General features: G+C 41.2%; 1 protein-coding gene across 1 annotated transcript; it reads left to right on the top strand.

Annotated features, from left to right (window-relative positions):
* The first annotated feature begins 425 nt into the window (after window positions 1-425).
* Window positions 426-20719, top strand: LOC109680043 (CD209 antigen-like protein C). The gene is made up of 7 exons (XM_074053304.1): window positions 426-492; window positions 10819-10908; window positions 11216-11302; window positions 11661-11812; window positions 12505-12611; window positions 13569-13818; window positions 20645-20719. Exons 1-7 carry the CDS (start codon window positions 426-428, stop codon window positions 20717-20719), a joined length of 828 nt encoding a protein of 275 aa, XP_073909405.1.
* The last annotated feature ends 1587 nt before the right edge of the window (window positions 20720-22306 follow it).

Below are 22306 nucleotides of genomic sequence, written 5' to 3'. Positions count from 1 at the left end.
GCTACTAACTGCAGAAGTTGAGTGTTGCAGGAAAAGGAACTAGATAAACACTGGTCTTGAGGCCTCCTGATCTTTAATCGCTCTCTAGTTTTTCAGAGCCCAGAACATCTGATGATCTTCAGATACCATCAAAGTGTGACCAAGGACTTGCTAATTTTGTCCTTTAGTTAAAAGTAGAATAATTTTTAGCACTTGGGGAGAATAATGTGTTTTTCTGAAGGATTACAGTGACTGTCATAGGAGAAAGTAGTCAGTTGTTATATTAAGGAGGTTCTAGCAAAAAGGGAAAAGAAACACAAGCCTTGAATGATGAAAACCCTGACCAGCATTGAGCCTTCCTTCCCATTGTTCCCTGTACCTCATCTCCTCTTCACAAAAGCCTCTGTCTATACCTGAGTTCCCTAAGATGGTCATTATTTCAGGGGATGTTGGAGTTTGGATGTGAAATGCCCTCTATTGAAGACTTCGTGCTCAATGCAGAAGTGTTCAGAGGTGGGACCTTGATAAGTGATTGGATAATAATGGCTCTGACTTCACCACTGATGAATTCATATCTGAAAGGACCACTAGGTGGTGGGGCCTAACTGGAGGAAATAGGTCACTGGGGGTGTGCCCTTGAAAGTCACATCTTGTCCCTTGATCTTATTTCTGCTTCCTGGATATCTTAAAGTGAGCAGTGTTCCACTGTATGTTCCCTGCTGTGATGCTCTGCCTCACCATGGCCTTCAAACAATGGAGTCAAATGACCATAGACTGAAATCTCCAAACTCATAAGCCAAAATACCTTGTTCTTCCTTTAACTTGATTTTCTCAGGTATTTTGTCAAAGTGAAAGAAGATGACTCACACAGGAGACAATAAACCCCCACCTTCTCAGAGTGACAGCCTGTTGAACAGACCCAATTTCTTCCCTACGAACCCTTGGATCCCAAGCACTGGTTTTTAGTAGCAAGCAGAAGCACTTGGCTCTGGTAACACCATCACTGTAATTTGAAAATAGGTAATTTGTTTTCATTTCACAGGTTCACAGTTTGACTTTGGACTTTTGAGTTGGGGATAGAACAAGTTTAGACTTTTGGGACTCTTGGGGTCAGTTTGTCCTTATGAAATTAATGTTGAAATTTGATTGCCATTAAGTCGGTATTTGGAGACAGGGCTTTAAAACAAAATATTATAAATGCAGCTCCTGGTTTTTGGTATACCCTAACAGCCATGAAAAATCTCAGCATATGACAATGTTGATGAGGCTCTTGATGCTTACTTGGACACTTGTCTGCCAGTCTCCCAAATATTTCTTTCTAAAATAACACAAGGCAACAAGTGAGGAGAGTAAATAATACATAACCATGATATCAGCTTAAGTCAAACATGGAAAATGTCAAAATGCAAAAGAACTAAAAGAAAAGAAGAGCTGTCAAGTAGTAGAATGAGATTTCTTACCCAAAGACAGTAGAATACATGAGAGAAAAACTAGCAAAGAAATCTCAAATTAATCTGAAACTGTTTTCTGCCTTTCTCTGTTGCTTCAGTTTCTCCATATTTTTCTGCTGTCCTGACACCTCTTTTGTGATTTCTTCCTCTTTCTCTCTTCAGTTATCTCTCTTGTGTTATCTGACTCTTCTCATTCATGGAGCCAAAACAATAGACACTTCTAATTCACCATCCTGTGCCACCTCCTGATCTTTGGTTTGCTAGCATTCCAAGTAAATACTTTTTCTTGACCAACAACGTGTCCTTAATTCACTGGCGTTTTTAAGTGGTGAGCCAAACCAAACCTTAAATGGTTACACTCTCAGGTTCAGTAATTAAATATTTGACTCATAGAACTCAGACAACATTGTGCTTACATTTACTTGTCTATTATAAAAGATAAACTAAAAAATGAACAAATCGAAAAGATGCATAGAGCAAGGGAAAGAGTGCAGAAGTTGTGTGGAGTTTCCATGTCCTCTCCTGGTGACAACCTCTAGAAACTCCACATGTTCTCTGACATGGGAAATCACCAAGTCTCATTCTTCTAGAGTTTTTATGGCAGGATAAAAACTGAACATCCAAAAGTTAGTGACTTTTCTGTATAATAATGAATTTACTGAGAAAGAAATGAGAAAAGTGATCCCACTCACAACAGCCACAAAGGATTGGACCTAACTAAGGGTGTAAAAGACTTCTACAATGAATATTATAAATCACCTAAGAAAGAAATAAGACAATGAAAAGTGGAAAGATTTCCTATGTTCATGGGTTGGAAGAAATAATATTTTTTAAATGAACACACTAGCAAAAGGAATCCACAGATTCAATCCCCAAAAAATTCTAATGATATTTTTCACGGAACTAGGAAAAACAGTACTAAAATTCATGTGAAAGCGCAAAAGATCTGAATAACCAAAGCAATCTTGAGCAAAGAAAAAAAGAGAACTCAAAGAAAGCTCAATCTTCAGTCAACTGATTCCGACAAAGGTACCAAGAAACACACATTGAGGAAGGGCCTGCCTCTTCAACAAATGCTGCTGTGAAAACTAGATATCCACATGTAGATGACTGAGTCTTGACTCATTTCTTACCCTATACAAAAATCAGATTTTAATGTAAGATGTGAAATGTTGGAACTATTGGGGAAAAATATAGGGGAAATGCTTTAAGATATTACTATAGGCAATGATTTTTCTGGATAGGATTCCAAAATCATAGGAAACAAAATCAAGGATTGACAAATATTATTGCACAAAATTAAAAAGTTTCTGCACAGTAAGAGAAAGAATGTACTGAGTCAAGAGACAACCTACAGAATGGGCAGAAATCTGACAGCTATTCACTTGACAGAGGATTTATATTCAGAATATATAAAGAAATAAAAACACTAAATTTTTTTAAAAGGGGTTACCAATTTAAAATGGGCAAATTATTTGAGCAGACACTTCTAAAGAAAGAAATACAGGTGACCAAAAAATGCATGAAAAATGATCAATGTCACTGACAATCAGAGAAATGCAAATGAAATCAAAGAGACCTAATTTCACCCCAGTTGGAATGTCTATTATCAAAACAAGACCAGGTATGATGGCACATGATTGCAATCCCAACACTTTGGATGGCAAATTCAAAGCCAGCCTGGACTGAATAGTGAAACCCTATCTCCAAAAATAGCAAAGAAAACAACAAAAACCCAAATGCTGGGAGTATGTGAGGAAAAGGAACCACTACACACTGTTGATGGGAATGCAAATTCATAGAGCCATTACAGAAAGCAACTTGGAGGCACCTCAAAAACTAAAAGTAAGTGTGCCATATGACCAAGCTATCCCACTCCTAAGTCACCATACAAAACAGATACCTGTTATCCCATGTTTATTGTGTCACTATTCACAGTAGCTAAGCTATGGAACCAGCCTGTGTTCTGGTCAACAGATGGATGGAAATGGGTGTGACGGTACACACCTGTAATCCAAGCACCTGGGAGGCTAAAAGAGGAGGATCATGAGTTGAAGGTCAAGTCTTGTCTACATAATAAAAACCTTATCTCAAAAAATGCATGCACAAAGAAAATGTAGTGACTATACATGATGGAGTACTACTCATCCATAAAGAAGAATGAAAATTTGTCATTTGCAGGAAAATGTATGAAACTGGAAGACATCATGTTGACAAAATAAGTCAGACATGGAAAGACAATTATCATTATAATCTGTTTTCCTTCATATGGAAAAATTTTAAAAACCAGGTAAAAGTAAAGGACAGATTACTAGGGACTACGAATGTAAGAGGAGCTCAAGTTGCTTTTGCTGAAAAGCACTGACTCTTTACTTGGGCCCACAGATTAGCCAAAAACAGGAGAAGCTTTGCATCCCTGTCTCCGTTTTGTATCTGTCTTTCTCTTAGCCATTCTCTTCCGTCACTTTGCAATCACCTTGGATTCCAAACAGGACAAAACTGATAACATCTTTATGACAAGGAACCAGAGCCATGTGGAACTGCTCCCCTTCCAGTGAGAACAATTCACATACAAGAGAGAGTAGGCCTCTCGAACAGGAACCAGATTACTCCCTCCAGGTGATAGCATCCCCAAACTGGACCAGACCACCTGCGTGACCAAGATTGCTGGCCCCACCAGTCATGAGACCAACCAGACCACACCTGAACTGGGACTGTTTAACTATATATACCTTTGTTCCTTGCCCCCAGTTTTTCTTGTCTGTTTAAACCTATAGCTGATGTCTGTACCCCAAATATGGCTAAAGATGAGCTGAGTGCTGACTCTGCCTCTTCCCACAGAATGTCCAGAGTCGTGTAATAAACCTCCTTTCTTTGCCTTCACCATGCCTCCTTATTTGGTGTTAGGGGTGGGTGGCCAGATCTGGCATATGGAATCCCAGGAGGAGTTTGGGCCTTGGGTCCAAAACTCCAGTTTCAGGAAGGGGGCCAGGGAGAGCAGATCAAGAGAAGAACAGGGGAGATGATAGATACATAAAGATCATGTGGGTGTCTTTTTGCAAGATACCTGGGACACCCTCATTCATAACTTCTACTCCTTCCCAAGTGTAGAAAGTAGACCCCAGTCCAGAAAACCCTGTGTGGCCAGCCACCTCTTTCCCACTTGTTCAGTGACCAAAGAAGGATAGGAGCCCCACCAGGTGTAGCTGTTCCTTAGTAGAGTTCCCATTGATGATGACTAGTTGGGCTCCCAATTCCTGGCAGATGCTGATGGAGTCAAGCCAGTTGGGTTGGGTCATGAAGAAGAAGTAGCAGTTGTCTTGGAAGAACATCCAGTCCTAGGAGCAAGGATAGCATGGGAGATCTGTTGGGGGAGACCAGCTTGACTCATGTTTGGATCCTCATGTTCCTGTGTCTGCTCATCCCTCAAACCCTCCACAGTCAGAGCCCTCTTTTGACACAGCACCTTCAGTGAGTCATTGTTCTCCACCTCCGGAGATTCTTATACACCCTAGGAAAACCCAGGAGGCCTGGACTCATCTCCCGTAGACTGAGAGAATTAGGAAATTCAAATCTCAGAACAGAGGCCATTAGACTCCCTCATTGGGTATCCGTGGTCCCTGTAAACACAAGGAACCATTCTGCTATTAACCAGTGTTGCTGTTCCACAAATGAGAAACCTGAGGCTCAGAGAAGAACAATGACTTAGTCAAAGTGACATTGTCTGGGATTCCTCTCGGGCACTTGGAGTACTGGTTTCCTGACACTCACCAAATAAGTCAGTTACTGGCAGATATTCTCCTGCCCTGGGATCTGGGCACAATGGAATTGTGCCAAGAAAAAAACTAAACTACAGTTATTAAACACCTAGGGTATGCCATGGCCTGCACTGGGCCCCAAGGAACAGTTTCTGAGAGTCAATGTCTTTTCTTTCAAATACTAAGAAATTTCATTAGCATATAATAGTTGTACAGGGGGATATATTGTGGTATTTACATATGTGCTTACAATGTATCTTACTTAGATTTACCCCCTCCATCATTCTCCATCTTCTACCCTCCCTACCTTCTAAGGACAATTTCAACATGTTTCATTATTCTATTTTCATATATGAATACAAAATACATCCACCATATTCACTCTCATTCAACATTTCCTTATGCCTACCCCCTCCCACTAATATCCATCCCTAAAAAAGAACTATTTTACCCTCCTTCCCTTCATATTTAAATGTACATTGATAGTCGAAGGGGGCTTCGCTTTAGGCCTGTATATATCATGCTTTAATAAAATTAACTTCCTCATTGCTTTCTCTTTGCTCTATCACCATGCTCCCCTAGTATTCACTAGCTTACAGTACAGTACATTATATTATATAGATAGGTTGTTTCAATATTTTTCATTCTGAGAACCAATGTCTTGTTTAATGTCATTTTAAGAAGAGAATATCTGACACCCAGAGAAGGCTGAAGCACCCACTACTCCTCCTTCTGCTCTTCCACACCAAAGGCGAGAGTCTCTAGGCTTTTCTGAATTCTTTTGACTGCAAAGCAGTTCGATCTACGTCCAGTTCTAATTCTGCTCCTTTCCTCACTCCTATGCCTGCTTCCTCTGTACAAGGAAAGCAGGAATAAAAAGCAAGCCCTCTCTCCCTTAACACCTAAGGCACAGGAAAACAGATTTTCAACTGAGGGAATAAAATAAAAGGAAACAAAGAAAAGAATTATGAACTTTTGGAAGAGTCATATTATATTGCTTTTTTTGTATTTTTGTGTTTCTACATTGTTATTTGTGCATCTGTTAAGAGGGATATTTCTTCTGATTTTATATAGGAGTCTTCTTAGTGATAATCTTCCTCTTTAGGTCTCAACCCCCACTACCACTCAGAAGAGAGAAAGCAGATAGCAGTCAGCAGTAACAATAATAACTCACAAACAAGCCGACTAAATATTATTTTTAAAAACTATTAGAAAGGAAAGGTTGCAGGAGGGTGAATATGGTGGCAATATTACGTATTCATGTATGAACATGGGAAAATGAGACCTGTTGAAACTGTTCTATGAAGGGGGAGAGGGATAAAGAAAAATGATTGAGGGGGTGAATTTAACTAAGATATATTTTTTCTTTTTTATAATTTTTACATCTACTTATATGTGTATACATTAGTCGTGCCACCTCCCCCTCCTCCGGACCACCTTAGATGTAAGCACTTTTGTAAATGTAGTAATGTACCTCCAGTATAATGATATGTTAATAAAAGTAATTTTTAAAATGCCACAAGTGAAGCAAAATGTTAGTGTCTCCCGGTTTCTTAGAAACCCATTTCAGGTCCTAAAAGTGGTAATAATACAATTCACAAGAATATGCTTAAACAAAAATTTTTAAGTATATAAGCCAAAACTTTTTTACTAAAGTTATGTTGGGAATATCCATTTGTCTTTGTAGGAATTTTTTACATTACCTACTTAAAGCAAGATTAAAATTAGTTTTAACTGAATATGGTATCTGACAATCTACCTATATTTAACAGGGAAAATGTTTCTTGTCTACACTTAAAACTTAAAATTCTTTTTTTTTGCTCCAAAAAGCATGAATAAAAAACTATTGGAAACAATAACTATACTTCTAATAGGAACAGAAAGGAAAGGTGCTAAGGTAGTTATGGCATAAACCAGGGATTTAAAAATTAGTAAATGTAAAAGTATTGGTAATTGAATAATATAAAGGACGGTTGGGGAAAAGAAAAATGAGAGAATTAACCAAGATAGGAAGAAGAGGATATGTATAAGGGATGAAAGTATGAGGTATAATAGTGAGGGAAAACAAAATAGAACAAATATAGAGCAAGACAAAACAATTTTAAAGACCATTCAAAGGAAAAATGATACCTGCTGAAACTATTCCAGGAATGGGGGAAAGGGAGATAAAGAAGAATAGTGGAGGGGGTGAATTCAAGTATGATATGTTTGATATATTGTAAGAATTTTTGTAAATGCCACAATATACCCCCATCCAGCATAAAAAAATTAAAAATTAAAAATAAAATAAATAAATAAAAAGACCATTCACTATTTCTTCCTTGCTGAGATGTTGGATGGAGAGAATTTGCTTTTTCCCAGGCTGTCACTTTGCAGTACTTACATAGGCAGCAGGGGGGCAGTGAGTCATTTTCTCTCTGAAATCCAAGCAGGTCAGACTGGCAAGGGCTGTTTGGAGACTGAGATCCACCCTGCGTTTTTTGTCACTGCAGAGAACACGCTGCTATGATGACTGCTGGGTTGAATTCCTACCGGTGTTCTGCATGAGCGGGTCTGGGTGTAGGAGCAGCTTAAGGGAAGCTGCTGAGCCCTTGGACCAGTCAGGTGCATGCCTCCTCAACCAGAGGCACTTTGCCAGTGTGGCACGGGCATGGGAAATACCGCAGCAGTGGCTGCATGCCTTTGGGATCTGCAAGTGTAGAAAGCTAGCAAATCAAAGCATTTTGAGCTGGGTGGAGGTGAGGTGCACACACTGAGTGATTACGTGTGTCCTGCTTATAGTCATAAAACTTGTCTCTCTCTTCTTCCCAGAGGTTGGGGCAGTTTCCAAATGAATGTGGTTTCAATTTCCCTCTTCAGTACAACCCACACTTACCACCATGTAGACCTGTGTCCCCACTTCTGTGCTGACATAACAGGGGCCCACCTTGATTATTAGGGTGGTCATGTGCTTAGCTAGTGAAGAAGGGAGAGTTCGGGACTTGGAGATTCAAAAGTAGAGGGATTCCTGCTCCCCTTGGCCAAATGGTTTCACAGTGAGACTGGTCTTAACATGGCTCCCCACCACAGCCCAGTGAACAAGCTAGAAAAGAAAGGATTTCCTTTCTCCAGCATCTGTTTGCTGCATACACCACAGATCTCCAGTCTTAAACTATTTTTTGCGGTGTGCCATATTGAACACCTTTGGACCCTTTCTTTTTTGCTTAAAGCCCCACTGAGAGGGGTTCTCCTCCTTCCGCACCATGTTACCTAGTGTGCAATGTTGGAGTCCTTTGCTTCCTTTATAAATTTAAAGAACAATGTTTCTGGATTTCACCAGGTCTCCAACTGTCTACTGTTTACTGCTGTTCTCCTTTGCATTTTCATGCCATTCATCTCTATCTCTCCAGCTACATGCCTGGTGTTTTTTTAGACTTGTGGAGATTCAGGAAAGTGTTGGGTATCTAATCTGCCTTCTTCCCTCTCCAGAGCATGCCTTCTTTTTCGGAAAGGTGAACTCAGTGCCTTGTGCTTGCTAGACAGGCACTCTACCACTTGAGCCATGAGTCTAGCCCTCTTTACTTTGGTTATTTTTGAGATAGTGTCTAACTTTATGCCTAACCAACCTGGACAGTGATCCTCCTATTTGTGCTTCACTGTGTGGCAGAGATGACAGAGACACACCAGTGCACCTAGCCATTGGTTGAGATGAGGTCTCCCAAACTTTTCTCCCAGGCTGACCCTGAACTGTGGTCCTCCCAATCTCTACCTCCCAAGTATCTAGGATCACAGGCATGAACCACTGCACCAGACCAGAGTATGTATTCTTTGTTTCCACATGCTGGTGTGTGCAATGTTACTTTGATTTTTCAAACTTCTTCCTGCTTCAAATTGACCCAACTGCAAATTGGATGTTAGTTCATCTACCACATGAGAGGAGTGAACGTATCAAAATGTCTGACTACAGTAAACATTAAATAAATATGAGTAATTATTATTTAGCCTCAACTACCAAGTCAGAAGGAATCACCATAAGTGAGGACATCAGCTAACCAAAGCAGCAAAACATGGAGACAGAGAGGACAGTGTATCTGGGAAGAGTAGAGTGCATTGTATGCTCACCCTTACCATAGGTACAGAAGGAATTAAAAAGTAACTTTATCTTAAAATTTATTGGTTTAATTAAAGGCATCTCACAAGTTGGTCACAGAATGAGTAGACCATTCTTTCTGCTACAAAGCCCAGAATAACTCCAGCCTCTTTCTAAAATTCTTGATCTTTTATCTATTTTTTTGTGGTACTGGGGTTTGAACTCAGGGCCTCATGCTTGCTAGGCAGGCGCTTTACCACTTGAACCACTCCACCAGCCCATCTTTCTGAAATTCTTGAAATGAATGTCACATGTCATGGTGTGTCAGAAGCTCAGTCCCATCACTCTAACATTTTCCTGCACTGGTACCCAGTTCCCTGTTTCTCTTCCTGAGTGAAAACAGACTCAACAGAGTAAGGAACAGGATGTGGCAAATAAAAGCTGTGATCTCCAGTAGTCCTAGCCAGTGAGGGACAGTGGCAACCTTGATTGACTCCAAAGAAGAAAGGACTCAGCAACTGGACTCCCTGAGTGAGGCTTGGGGACTGTGAGAGTTCATGAATGGGATTGAGGGAGCCAGTTCAGGTCCAAACACACCCAGGCTCTGACTGATGCTCTGCTCATCAGATGAGGAGCTGATAACCAGAGGTACCAGAAACTTTACAAAAGACTTTAGATTCAAACTTATGGCTTCAAGAGTATTGCAGTTAGTGGTACAGGTTAAAGAGTGAGGAAGGAGTGAACAAATTCTCTCAGCTATGCATGTGCTGGGGAGGTGGGAAATGGAAGTCTTGACCCCTTGTCCTAGGAAGGGAGAGACTAAGGATTTGGTGCCCTGGGACTTGTGGGGGTGGAAGTTGAGATTTTAGACATCTGGATACTGGGATTGTCCAGGCTGGAAACCTGGACCTCTGTGTTCTTTGGAAGTTGACAGTGGGGGCATCTGGACTGCTATATCCTCTGGAGATGGAGGCTAGGGTTTGAACTGCTGGATCCTGTGGAGGTGGAGGCTAGGGGTCTGGACTCCATGGGTACTATGGGAATAGAAGCTGAGAGTGTGGACTGTGATATCCAAAAGAGAAGAAAATTGGGGGTTTGGACTCTTGGGTTGTGGAGAAGTAGAGGCTGAGGATCTGGACACCTGGGTCCTGGGATGATCGAGCCTGGAAATCTGGACTCTTGGGTCCTGTGGAGGTAGAAATTGAAGGTATGGACTCCTGGGTCCTAGGGTGGTTAAATATGAGGGGTGCTGACCTGTGTCCTGTGAAAGAAGAGGCTGGGATTGGGAGGCTAGATATTGGGGAAGAGAGATGTAAGAACTGAACTTCTAGAGAAGTGGAGACTGAAGTTCTGGACTTTCTGAGTCCTGGGGAGAAAGTCTGGGAACTGGACTACTGAGTTGAGTGAGAAATCTGGACTACTGGTTATTAGAGGTGGAGGCTGGAGCACAGAATCATGGACTTTAAGGAAGTAGAGGCTGTGAGTCTTGAATTCTTTATTGGTAGCCAGGTTCCCTGAACCAGACAGTGGTGTATTCGAACCTCCACCTTCTCTCCAGCAGGGTGTCCGTGCCACAGCCATGTTTCACTGGTGCTGAAGCTGCTATCCCTCACTCTGTTCACTATTCTCCTGGCGGCTGTCCTTGTCAATGGTCAGGCAAGCCTGAGGGTTGGGGCTCCCTGGTCTGACCTTTCAGTTTGGCATAAAGGTCCTTAAGGGAGGGGAGCTTAAACTGGGATCAGGTGCTTCAGGGACTTTCCAGGGCTCCTTCCACCTCTGGTGCAAAGGAGGATTCTGGCTCCACCAGTGGTTAAGCCTCCTCTGGTGTCAGGTTTCCTCACCTTCAAATGGGATTAGACAAGATGTTAACTTTCAGAAACAGTGCCCCTGGAGGCCCAGTACAGGTTGTAGTGCACAGTAGGTGGATAATAATTGCAGCTTCTTTTATTCTGTTATAGTCTCCAAAGTCCCTAGCTCCCAGGTACAGGAGCAGGCAAAACGGGAGAAGATCTACAAGGAAATGACCCAGCTGAAAGCTGAAATTTGTGAGTGACCAGAAACCAAGAGTCCCTGAGGCTCTGACTATCTCTGAGCTATATGGCTTTTCTTGAATCTCTGACTCACTCTGAATCTAAATTTCTTCATCTGTGAATTGAGAATATTGTATAAAATGCACAATGGCACTTGCATGGCAGAGCACCATGCAAACAGTAGGACTCCAATTAAACCAGTTCTCTAAGCCTCTGTTCTGAGCCTAAAATCCCTACATATCTCAGTCTGGAGAAGATGGAACCAGGACTCCTGGTTCTCCTGGGTGGGGAAGGGGTTCAGGGCTAGAAGACTGGGAAGACACAGGAACATAGATCTTCAAACTTGGGTTAGATTGAACTACCTTCCCAACAGACAACCTGTGTCGCCCCTGCCCCTGGGACTGGATGTTCTTCAGAGGAAACTGTTACTTGTTCTCCAAATCTCAACAGAGTTGGCATGACTCTGTCACTGCCTGCCAGGAAGTGAGAACCCAACTTGTAGTCATCAAAAGTGATGAGGAGCAGGTAGGCCTGAGGATGGCATCCTGGTCTGGGGCATGCATCTGATCACTGGCCAACTGGGGAGGAGATGGTTGAGTGAGCAGGATTTTATGGAGTGCTAACTCTACTCAGAAAAGGAGAAGAAGGGTAGGAATAAGGGAGTCTCAAGCACCTTGCACAGAGATGCACACCAGGTCTGAACACGGGTTCATTCTTATACATCAAATGTGTTTCCTGTTGGTTTATGGGCCAGTGTTCAACATCTTAGTCTTTTGAGATGAAAGTCCTGGTATAAATATTGTCACCATGACTGACTTCAAGCTACCAACAGGACATCACTCAATATACTTCTTTATGGTGTAAAGGTGACATGCGTGATCAGAAATCATGAACTGGCACAATCTGTCCCCAGTACATTAAACCCAGTCGTGAATAAACTCTTGTTGACATGTTCAGATCTCACTACACAAACAAGTGTGTGTCATGAGAGGCCAGCTGAGCACATTCTGTGTGCAACTCAGAACACATTTTCCCACAGAATACAGACAGATGTTGGAGGTATCACACCTCCTGAAAACAGGTTGGGGCTCACAGCCTGGTACACTGGAAGGTTGAACATCACAGGCTAAGCAAAACTTCATACTAAGAGTTTGGGGAAACACAGCTGGAAAATGGGAATAAAGAACTCCCTTCTGACTCCTCCTCCCTCTTTCCAGAGCTTCCTGCAGCTGACTTCTAAGAATGAAGGCTATGCCTGGATGGGGCTCTCAGACCTGAAACATGAGGGCAACTGGCACTGGGTAGATGGATCACCTCTGCTGTTCAGATAGATTCAGCCTCAATTTGTTTGGTGAGACTGGGGCTTAAACCTAGCATCTCACACTTGCTAAGCAGGTACCCTACCACCCGAATCACACCCCCAGCTCCAGGTAGAGCCAGGTAAAAGGAACACTCACAGAGTTGGGTGGCATTCTCAAACTCTGACTTGACCTATCATTAGGGTTCTCCCCCACTTCTTGACTCACTAGGCTTAATAGTCTATGTACTGAGTTGAGGAAGGTGGTCTCTTGTATCCATGTTCAGATAGGATGACCAATGCCTAAATTTCCACCATAGAGCAGCAGAAGGAAGTTGGAGCCTGGGCAGGTGACTTAAAATGTAGAATACTAATATAAAATGTGACAGATAGCAAGGTCAACAGATCAGGGGACTATTACATTGAAAAGATAACTTGTTATACTCCTAGACCCCAAGTGAGGAGCACATACCATGCCATGGGGGGTTAAAAGAGGAAGTACGAGGTCCTGTCAGGATGAAGAGGGTGGAGAAACTGTGAACAAGAGTTTTTTTATGGTGTTGTCCGTGGGAAGGAACAGATGAGGTAAGGTAAGAAGGCCTGGTATTGGTTTGTTCGGGTTTATATCCCAGTGGGTTCTGGAATATAAAAATTGCCCCCAGGTAGTCTAATACCTGGCCCTGGAGAGGTGTATAGCATCCCAGAATGCAATAGCACTGTAAAGAAAGTGGTTGGGAATGTGGAGTCTAGATTTGTTGGTTTGTATCTGGAAACAACACCCTCAGCAGCAAGACTGCTCTCAACCATGGGATCCAATAAGAGAAAGGGGGCAAGGTCAAGTGACTCAGGTATGTCATTTGGTCCAGAATAAGGCATAGCTGCTATATGCATGCAGGGCTGATGTTAAAGCATCAAGCTTCCAGGAGTAGAAATGTGGTTGATACAAGGGCCTGGGGCTGAGGCTCACACTCTGGATGACTTTTACAGCTTCATGAAATATTGGAATGAAGGGGAGCCCAACAATAATCAGGAGGAAGACTGTGCAGAATTTAGAGGCGATGGCTGGAATGATGCCCCATGTACATGTGAGAAATTCTGGATCTGCAAGAATTCCGCAGCAGTCTGCTCCAACAAGTTAAGTCTCTTCCATTGCCATAGCACCTGTGGGCACAATGTCCTTGCTGGGTGGCAGAACTTGGCCTACGCCATCCAGTTTTTTCTCCCTGTCTGTGGGGTAACAATAGCTCTGTTACCCCACTCTAATCTTGTACTTCCTCAGTGAGCTATCTGATTTTCTAACCTTCCCTAATATTGCTGATCTTTATGAGGGCCAGAAATCTTAAACTGAAACTAACATAAGAAAGGGACTAAAGTAGAATGAAGACAATTAGAGAAGATAAACCAATTGAGATTATAATACATATATGCATGGAAATATCACAAGGAAATTCCCTGTGTAGCTAGCTACTTTTATCTCAAGCAACCTAAAATGTCATGTTTTTCATTTTATCTTTTCTCTCTTTTCTCCTACAAAAATCGGAGAACAGGAGGGAGGAGTAAGTCCTGCCCAGGGAGGAGGACTACACCACTGGGAGGTGGAAGTGATAGAAAGGGGGTAGGAGGGTGAATACAGTGCAAAAAATGTGTACACATGTATGTAGATGCAAAAATGATACTTGTTGAAACTACTCCATGAATTGAGGGAGGGGGGAATGAAGGAAAATGGTTGAAGAGGTGAGTTCATGTAGGATATATTTGATACATTATAAGAACCTGTGTAAATGCCACAATGTATCCCCACACACACCCATCACAACAATAAAGGAAAAAAGTTTAAAAACAGAAAGAAATCCTTCTTTGGGTACTCTAACAAAACATTTGGCTCTAAAGCGGCTGCCAGATTGACTTACAGACAGCCTCATCATAATCCTGTCTGCAGGTTAAACAGTTGACAATTGCCATAACTATGGCTGAGAAGAACCATAAAAGAAGCAAATAAATGTGATGTCCAAATTCCCTTAAAATCTCTGCCCATCCCCAGAAAATATATAATAGTCCTCCCCTTTGTTGGTCTCTCTTCTCCTCATTTCTTTGGCAGGGGTGGAGGGGGTTGGTGTGTGAATGTATATTTGTGTGTGTGTGTGTGTGTGTGTGTGTGTGTGTGTGTGTGTTAGTGATAGGATCTTACCATGTACACCAGGCTGGCCCGAAGTTGAGATTCTCCTGCCTCAGCCTCCCAAGACTGGGATTGCAGGCATGTACTAACCTACCCAGTCCTTTCCCTCATTTCTTTTACCCTGTATCTATAACCTCCCAATCCCTAACCAATTGAGAGGGTCATGTGCAAGTCTATGTGCCCTTCTCTTATTCTGGCCTCAAAACAAAATTCTCCTTCACTGCTAAGTTGGTGCTCAGTCTTGTTATTGATTCCACAATTCCAAGAAGAAAACAATGACCAAATTGATAACAATCTCTTTTCTATGTTCAGGTCATCTTTTTTTTTAGTTTTCACATATGAAAGAAATATTGCATACTTATCTTTCTATATCTGGCTTATTTCATTTAATATGATGGCCTCCAGGTCCATTCATTTTTCTGCAAGTGACAGGTTTTCATTCTTTATGGATGAGCAACATTTTGTTGCATATAGATATCATATTTTCTTTATTCATTCATCTGTTGACAGGCATCACAGTTATTGTGAATAGTGCCATTAATAATACACATAGGTATGCAGATATCTCTTTTGAATGCTGACTTCATTTCCTTCAGTTATATACCCAGGAGTCCTATCCAGAAAATCATTGCCTGTATCAATATCTTGTTATAGTTTCCCTCTACGTTTTCTTCTCATACTTTCAGAGTTTCATGTCTTACATTATGGTCTTTGATCCATTTGATTTGATTTATGTACAAGGTAAGAGATAGGGATCAAATGTCATGGATACCCAGTATTGCAGCACCACTGTTAAAGAGATTGTTCTTTCTCCAATATATGTTTTTGGCACCTTTGTCAAAAACAATGAATATTATGCTAATAAAAATGGGAAAAAGAATCATTTGGCTGAAGATGAGGCATGGATTTATTTTTTGGTTCTGTATTCTCTATTCTATTTCATTGATCTATGTGCCTGTTTTTAGCCCCAAACCATGCTGTGTTGTTACTATGGCTGTACAGTATATGTTGACATCAGATATTATGGCTTTGTCTCTGCTATTCAACATCTTTGGGCTTCCATATGAATTTGAAGGATGTGCTCTAGTTCTGAGAAGAATGTCATTGGAGTTTCGAGGGGGATTACATTGAATTCATAGATTGCTTTAGGTCATATGGACATTTTAACAATATTAATTCTTTCAATCCACGAACATGAAAGGACTTTTCACCTCTTAATGTCTTCATCAGTTGCTTTCTTTAATGTTTTACAATTTTCCTTATAGAAGTTTTTTTACATCCTTAGGTTTATTCCTACATATTTTATTTTATCTTTGGTGATTATTGTGAATGGGAGTGTTTTCTTGATTTTATTCTCAGCAAATTCATTATTGGTGATATACAGAAAAGCTACTGATTCTTTGTGGTACCAGGGTTTGAACTTGGGGCCTGACACTTGCTAGGCAGATGCTCTACCACTTGAACCACAACCCTACACTTTTTGCTTTAATTTATTTTTCAGGTAGAGTCTTACATTTTTGCCTTGGGCTGGCCTGAACTGCTATCCTCCTACCTATGCTTCCCTTGTAGCTGGGGTGACAGACACACTCTACCATGCCCAGCTTTTTTGTTGGTGAGATAGGGTCTCACTTACTTTTTGCTGAGGCCAGCCTCAAAACCACAATCTTCCTGGTCTCCACCTCCTAAGTAGCTAGGATTCTACAAGAATGAGCTACTACTCCCAGCTTAAAGCTACTGATTTTGTATGATGATTTTTTTATTCTGCTTTAAAAAAAATCCTAAACACTGAAATTTTGTGAGTTCTCAGGTTGGAGAACATGTGGGATTGCTGGAGGATAGCATAACTGGTGTATTAGACAGCTTTCCATCTCTGTGACAAAATACCTGAAGGAAACAATTTAAAAAGAGGAGAGACTTATTTTGACTCATACTTTCAGATGTTTCAGTCCATGAATGACTGGCTCCACTGATTTGGGACTGGGACAAGTTAGAATACCATGGCAGTGGGAGTGCATAGCAAAGAGACTGCTCACTTCATGACAGTCAGGAAGCACAGAGGACATTGTAGGGACAAGATATACCCTTTTAGGGAATACTCCCAGGGATTTTCTTTCTCCAGTTAGTCCCTACCTCCTAAAGTTTCCATCACCTACAAATAATACCATCAAATTATGAATACATAAGTGGATTAGTACATTGACTGCTCAGAGTCCTTATGGTATAATCCAAAAGCCCCACCTCTGAATGTGGTTACATAGGTGACCAATCCTTCAACACCTGGGTGGAAATTTCATAGTCAGACCATAACATCTTGAGAGGATTTGGAAGCTCCATGCAGCTTCCTCACTCCTTCCCTTATCCTGTGCAACTTTTCCAGTTGGTTACTTCTGAGTTGTATCTAGTATAGACCATAATCCAATTTCTAATAGACCAGTAATCCAGCTTATGGTGAACTGATAATTCAGTTTCTGATAGACTAGTGAATGTCAATAAAGAGTTTTCTGAGTTCAGTGACTCAAATTATAGAACCTGAGAGAGTAACTGGTCAAGGTTTGGTTCTTCTCACCACTCAAGAAGGTCAATAATTTTGAGGACAAGTTATCAGGTCAATGAAAAATATTTATTCAGAAAGTTATCAAGCCAAAGGAATGGATAACTATTTCTGACAAAGACCATCTCAGGGAACTTGGGGGCACAAAGGGCTTTTAGGTGAAGGAAAAGAGACAGGGAGGTAAGGAGAAGGAAGACTATCTTCATCATCCAGGGCCTGTTTCTTTTATTCCCAAATATCCTTGATATAGCAATCAACTTTCTTTTTCATTCCTTAAGTCGGTCCCTGTAATTCTTTTAGATGAACGCATGATTTCCCTGCAAGTTAAACACTGTTTATTTTTAACTAAGAACAAGATTAGCTAATCCTTAGCCCACACTTTGATATTATATGATGACCAGCAAATGCCCTGGGTTTCATGAACATAGAGAAAATTGCTGATTGGTAAATTTTACCACTTGTCTCTTTCAGTTCTTTTTCCTAGGAACAGCTAACCTTGCAGTTACTCATTAAAATACAAATAGCAATAGGGAAATAAATAAAATACAAATAGCAATAGGGAGCTAAATAAGACAATAACTTGAATCCATCAAGAGGCTTTGGTCAGAGGTGTCCTCCATAGCAAAGCTAGTGGGAAATTAATAATATATTACTCATCTGTGTGACTTCCAAAATTAGTGATTTTTTAAAGTCACCTAAAATCAAGTGAAGCTAAACTGTTTATTTAGGTTTTCCCTCGGTTATGAGGGATTGTCCAAATCCCAACTTCATCTTCAGCCAGGCAGAAGTATAGGCACCTCAGCACTCTCCTAGAGGTTGGCATGTGAAATACGTTCTGCCTGGCAAGACTAAGTCTTCCCACTTGTGAAATATGTTGCTAACTCTAGGTAGTTAGTTTCAGAATTAGAGGATTTCTTAGTACAAAAAAAATCACACAGGCTTCCTGTCCCTTCTGTTTATGTTAACCTCATGATGCTCCTTCATAAGCAACTTCCATGTTAAATTCCATCTCATGAATAGTTGATCTTCCTCATGTTTTTATGTCATTGCTTTTCTCTCATTTTCCACTTTTCCATTTTATTTGTCTTCTTACTTTCAATATTTCCTTCCTCAGGTTTGCATTGGTTAGATTTTCTTCTGTTTTCCAGCTTCTTTTTTTTTTTCTGGTACTGGGGTTTGAACTCAAGGCCTCGCACTTGTTAGGCAGGTGCTCTACTACTTGAGTCATTCTTCCAGCCCTTGTTTTCTAGCTTCTTGAAGAAGGAATTTAGATTGTGGATTTGCCATCTTTTGTCAAACCTTAAAATGTAAATATTTAGTTCGGAGTTGGAGCAATGGCTTGTGCCTGTAACCCAAGCTGCTCATGAGGGGGAGATCAGTAGGATCATGGTTCGAGGCCATCCTGGGCACTCCATCTCAATCAATAAACCAGGCATGGAGGCATACAGGTGTGATCACAGGTGTGTGGGAGGTTGTAGGTAGGAGGATCATAGTATGAGGCCAGCCCTGGGCAAAAACCGAGAAATCCTATCTGAAAAATAACTAAAGCAAAAAAGGATTAAGATCATGAAGCAAGTGATAGAGCAGCTTCCTAGGAAGTGTGAGGCTCTGATTTCAAATGCCAGTGCAGCTGAAAAAAGATTTATTTGGCTTACATTTGATACTAGAACCCTGCAACTCTTTATCACATGAAGTAGGATAAGTGTTCCAATGGTTTAAGCAAAACAAGTGGGTTTTATATACCAAAAAATTATTTGAGGAAAGTAGAAACCAAAAAGGAGAGAGCTGGTCACTTCCAACTTACTTTCCTTGTATTGCAGGGACAAAGAGACAGGACAGCAGACAAATGACTGAGTAATTTACCTAAGTTTCATTCAGATAACCATTTTGAGCGACATCAATATCCCCTCTATTGAAACTAGTTTGTTTGGAAAATTTGGCTATTATCTGCCTAAAGTGATTTCTTAGAAGGTCAAATGAACAGCAGAGTTTCAGCTTTATGATGAACAACTTGAACATGAGTAGCTCCATTTTGATGTTTAGCCTGGTTGAAGTAGGCCAAGTAAGAGAGCATTTTAGTACTATGAATTTCCCTCTTCATATTGCTTTAGCTGCATCATACATATTTTAGTATATTTCTTTTTTGTTTTAATTAGGTTCAAAATATTTTATGCCCTTTAAACTTATTTATATTATGGTGACTTCTTTAGAAATCTGCTGTTTAATTTCCAACTGATAGATAATTTCCCTTACTGATTTCTTGTTGGCTTCTTGCTGTAGTTTGGATCTGGAATGTCTCTCAAAGACCCATCTGTTAAAGGCTTTGTACCCATCCTATAGCACTATTGGAAGGTGGGGGAGTCTTTACAAGGTGGGGTTCTAGTGGGAGGGCCTCGGGTCATTGGGGGCACACTCTAGAGGTAAGTAATAGGACTTAAGTCCCTTCCTCTTCCTCTCTTCTTTACTTTTTGGACCACGTGATCAGTTTTGCTCCACTGCATGCTCCCTGCTATTGCCATCTGGCCAACAAACCAGAAACTAAAAGCAGTGGTTCTTTCTGATTTATGAACTGGAAACTCAAAACTCTTAGACTTTTATGTCACTGTGACAAAATACCTGACAGAAACAACTTAAGAAAGGAATCACTTATTTGCTTATGATTTTGGAGGATTCAGTCCATGGTTGCTTGGCCCCATCATGGTAATGAGACCCCATCATAAAACAAAATGTATTAAGTCCATCTCCAAGAGCCTCCCTGATCTTAACACTTCCAATATTGCTGAAAAGTCCAAATTTAAAGTCCTTTCTGAGCTGTTGGAGTGGCTCAACTGCCTGTCTAGCAAGTCAAGCAAGCATGAAGCCTTGAGTTCAAACCCCAATACTGCCAAAGTCTCTTCTGAGACTTCAGGCAAAATCTTAGCTGTGAACCCTTAAAAAATCCAAAAGAAAGTTGTGAAGTTCCAAAATAAAATAGTACAGAGCAAACATTCTAATTCTAAAAGGAAGGAATGAAGGTATAGAAAAGAGGAATGGAACCAAAGAAAGAATGAACTCCAACAGCAAAAACATTAAATCCGGTAGCCATTCTGACATCCAGGGCACAGTACTAAGGTTTGAACTTGGGACTTCACACCTGCTAGGCAGGCTCTCTATCATCTGACCCCCACCTCCAGTACTTTTTCACTCTGGTTTTCATGATGTGAACTCCAAAGAGCGTGGCCATAGCCCTGCCCCTGTGGACTTGCCATTTGCAGCTCACATGGCCTCTTCTTGGGCTGGCTCCTCAGCAGATGTTTCATATTCCTGGCATCTCCAGTATCCCGATGTCTCCAGTGCATCTTTGGCTTCACCTTCACGCCTTTACACATTACCCTTGCAGGGGCTGCCCACAGGGACCTGGGGACCTAACTCTACCACATATGTCTGGCCTCCCAGGCCTTCTTTTGAAATATGGGTGGAAGCCTCGATACCTCATAACTCTTATATTCTATATGGCCACAAAATGACCATCATGGGCAGATGCCAAGGTCTGTGGTCAGTTTAAGAACTATCTTGGACCATCATTACAGTGGCTTCTGAATGCCTCAGTGGCTGAACCTGGGAAAACATTTTCTTAGGTAGCCCTGTTTAAGCAGGGTGCCTCTCTCTCTCTCTCCCCCCACTAAGGCTGAACTCAGGGCCAGCCAGGTGCTCTACCACTTGCACTTGAGCCATGTCCCAACCCTGACTTCTCTTTAATGGCACTAATCACTTTAACAACCATGCCTTCCTTGTCCACAACTGTCAACTTTCTCCTTTTCTGGCCAGACTACATATTTTTCAATCCTTTTGCTGTCAATCTGGCTAAAAGCAGTCAGCAATAACCATGCCACAGCCTGGATACTATACTTTCTTGAAATTTCCTCCACAAAATAAATTATCCCATTGCCTTTAAACTCAGACTTCCACAGGTTCATGACATGGACAAAATGTAGACAAATACTTTGCTAGACTATAACACAAATGGCCAATAGAGCTCTTGTTCTCATCTGTAACCTCACAAGCTCAGTCTGTACTGTTTGCATTTCTGTCAGCCTTCTGCTTTTCTGAGCTTCCACCTAGAATTATAGAATTCTAGGGCTTTTCAGGGCTTGAGGTTGTGGCTCAAGTGGAGTGGTAGAGCACTTATCTAACAAGCACAAGGCTCTGAGTTCAAACCCCAGTTCCCCCATTCCAAAAAAATGAATTATAAGGCTTGTCTACCCCACATCTCCAAACTTTTCCAAATTCCTCCTACAAACCAGTTCCAAAGGCCTGAGAACCACAAGGTCAGGTGTAGGCACAACAATGACCCCCCACTTCTCTACACCAATTTTTGATATTAGTTACTTTTCTCTTTGCTGCAATAGAAGGCTTGAGAGAAACAACTTCAGGGAGAAAGGATCATAATGCTAAGTGCAGTGAGCCAGACTCAAAAGGACAAATATTGCATATTTTGTCTCATAGGTGATATCTGGAAGAACAAGGAGGGGAGGAGGAGGGGAAGGTGAGGGGGAACGAGAAGAAGGAGAAGAAATGATGATTGTAAAAGAATGCTTGGAGGTAGGAACCAGTGGAAGGGGGAGAGAAAAAATACAGGGCGAAGGCAGTGTGAGTACAAAAAAAGTACTTGATACGTAGGTATGTAAATAGAACAATGACACCTATTAAAATTATAAAATAAGGAAAAAGGGGAGATATGAAAGAGCAATAGGGTTAATTTGATCTAAGTACATTATATGCATGTATGGAAATATCACAATGAAACCCCTTTATATAATTTATATGCACTAATAAAAATTATGACGGATGTATATACAGAAACAAGTAAAATCCCACATTGGCCAAATCATTGAGCTCCACCTCCCCATTAATAAGGCACATTGATGCTCCTTGAATAAGAGGATGTGACAAGAATGGCACTTCACCTGGGGGAACTTCTTTCAAATCATACCTAACCTCAGGCTAACTGTCAGA

Source organism: Castor canadensis, chromosome 14, assembly GCF_047511655.1.
Source record: "Castor canadensis chromosome 14, mCasCan1.hap1v2, whole genome shotgun sequence".
Lineage (NCBI taxonomy): Eukaryota > Metazoa > Chordata > Mammalia > Rodentia > Castoridae > Castor > Castor canadensis.
Note: the sequence above shows the minus strand (reverse complement) of the source record. Positions and strands in the feature narration are given on the sequence as shown.

Excerpts from the sequence above, each read along its gene's own strand:
- LOC109680043 (XM_074053304.1), top strand. The coding sequence starts at position 426 with ATGTTGGAGTTTGGATGTGAAATGCCCTCTATTGAAGACTTCGTGCTC. Across the intron at positions 11,303-11,660 it reads CCAGCTGAAAGCTGAAATTT|ACAACCTGTGTCGCCCCTGC; the intron begins GTGAGTGACCAG and ends CCTTCCCAACAG. Across the intron at positions 13,819-20,644 it reads TTTTTCTCCCTGTCTGTGGG|TGCATCTTTGGCTTCACCTT; the intron begins GTAACAATAGCT and ends CGATGTCTCCAG.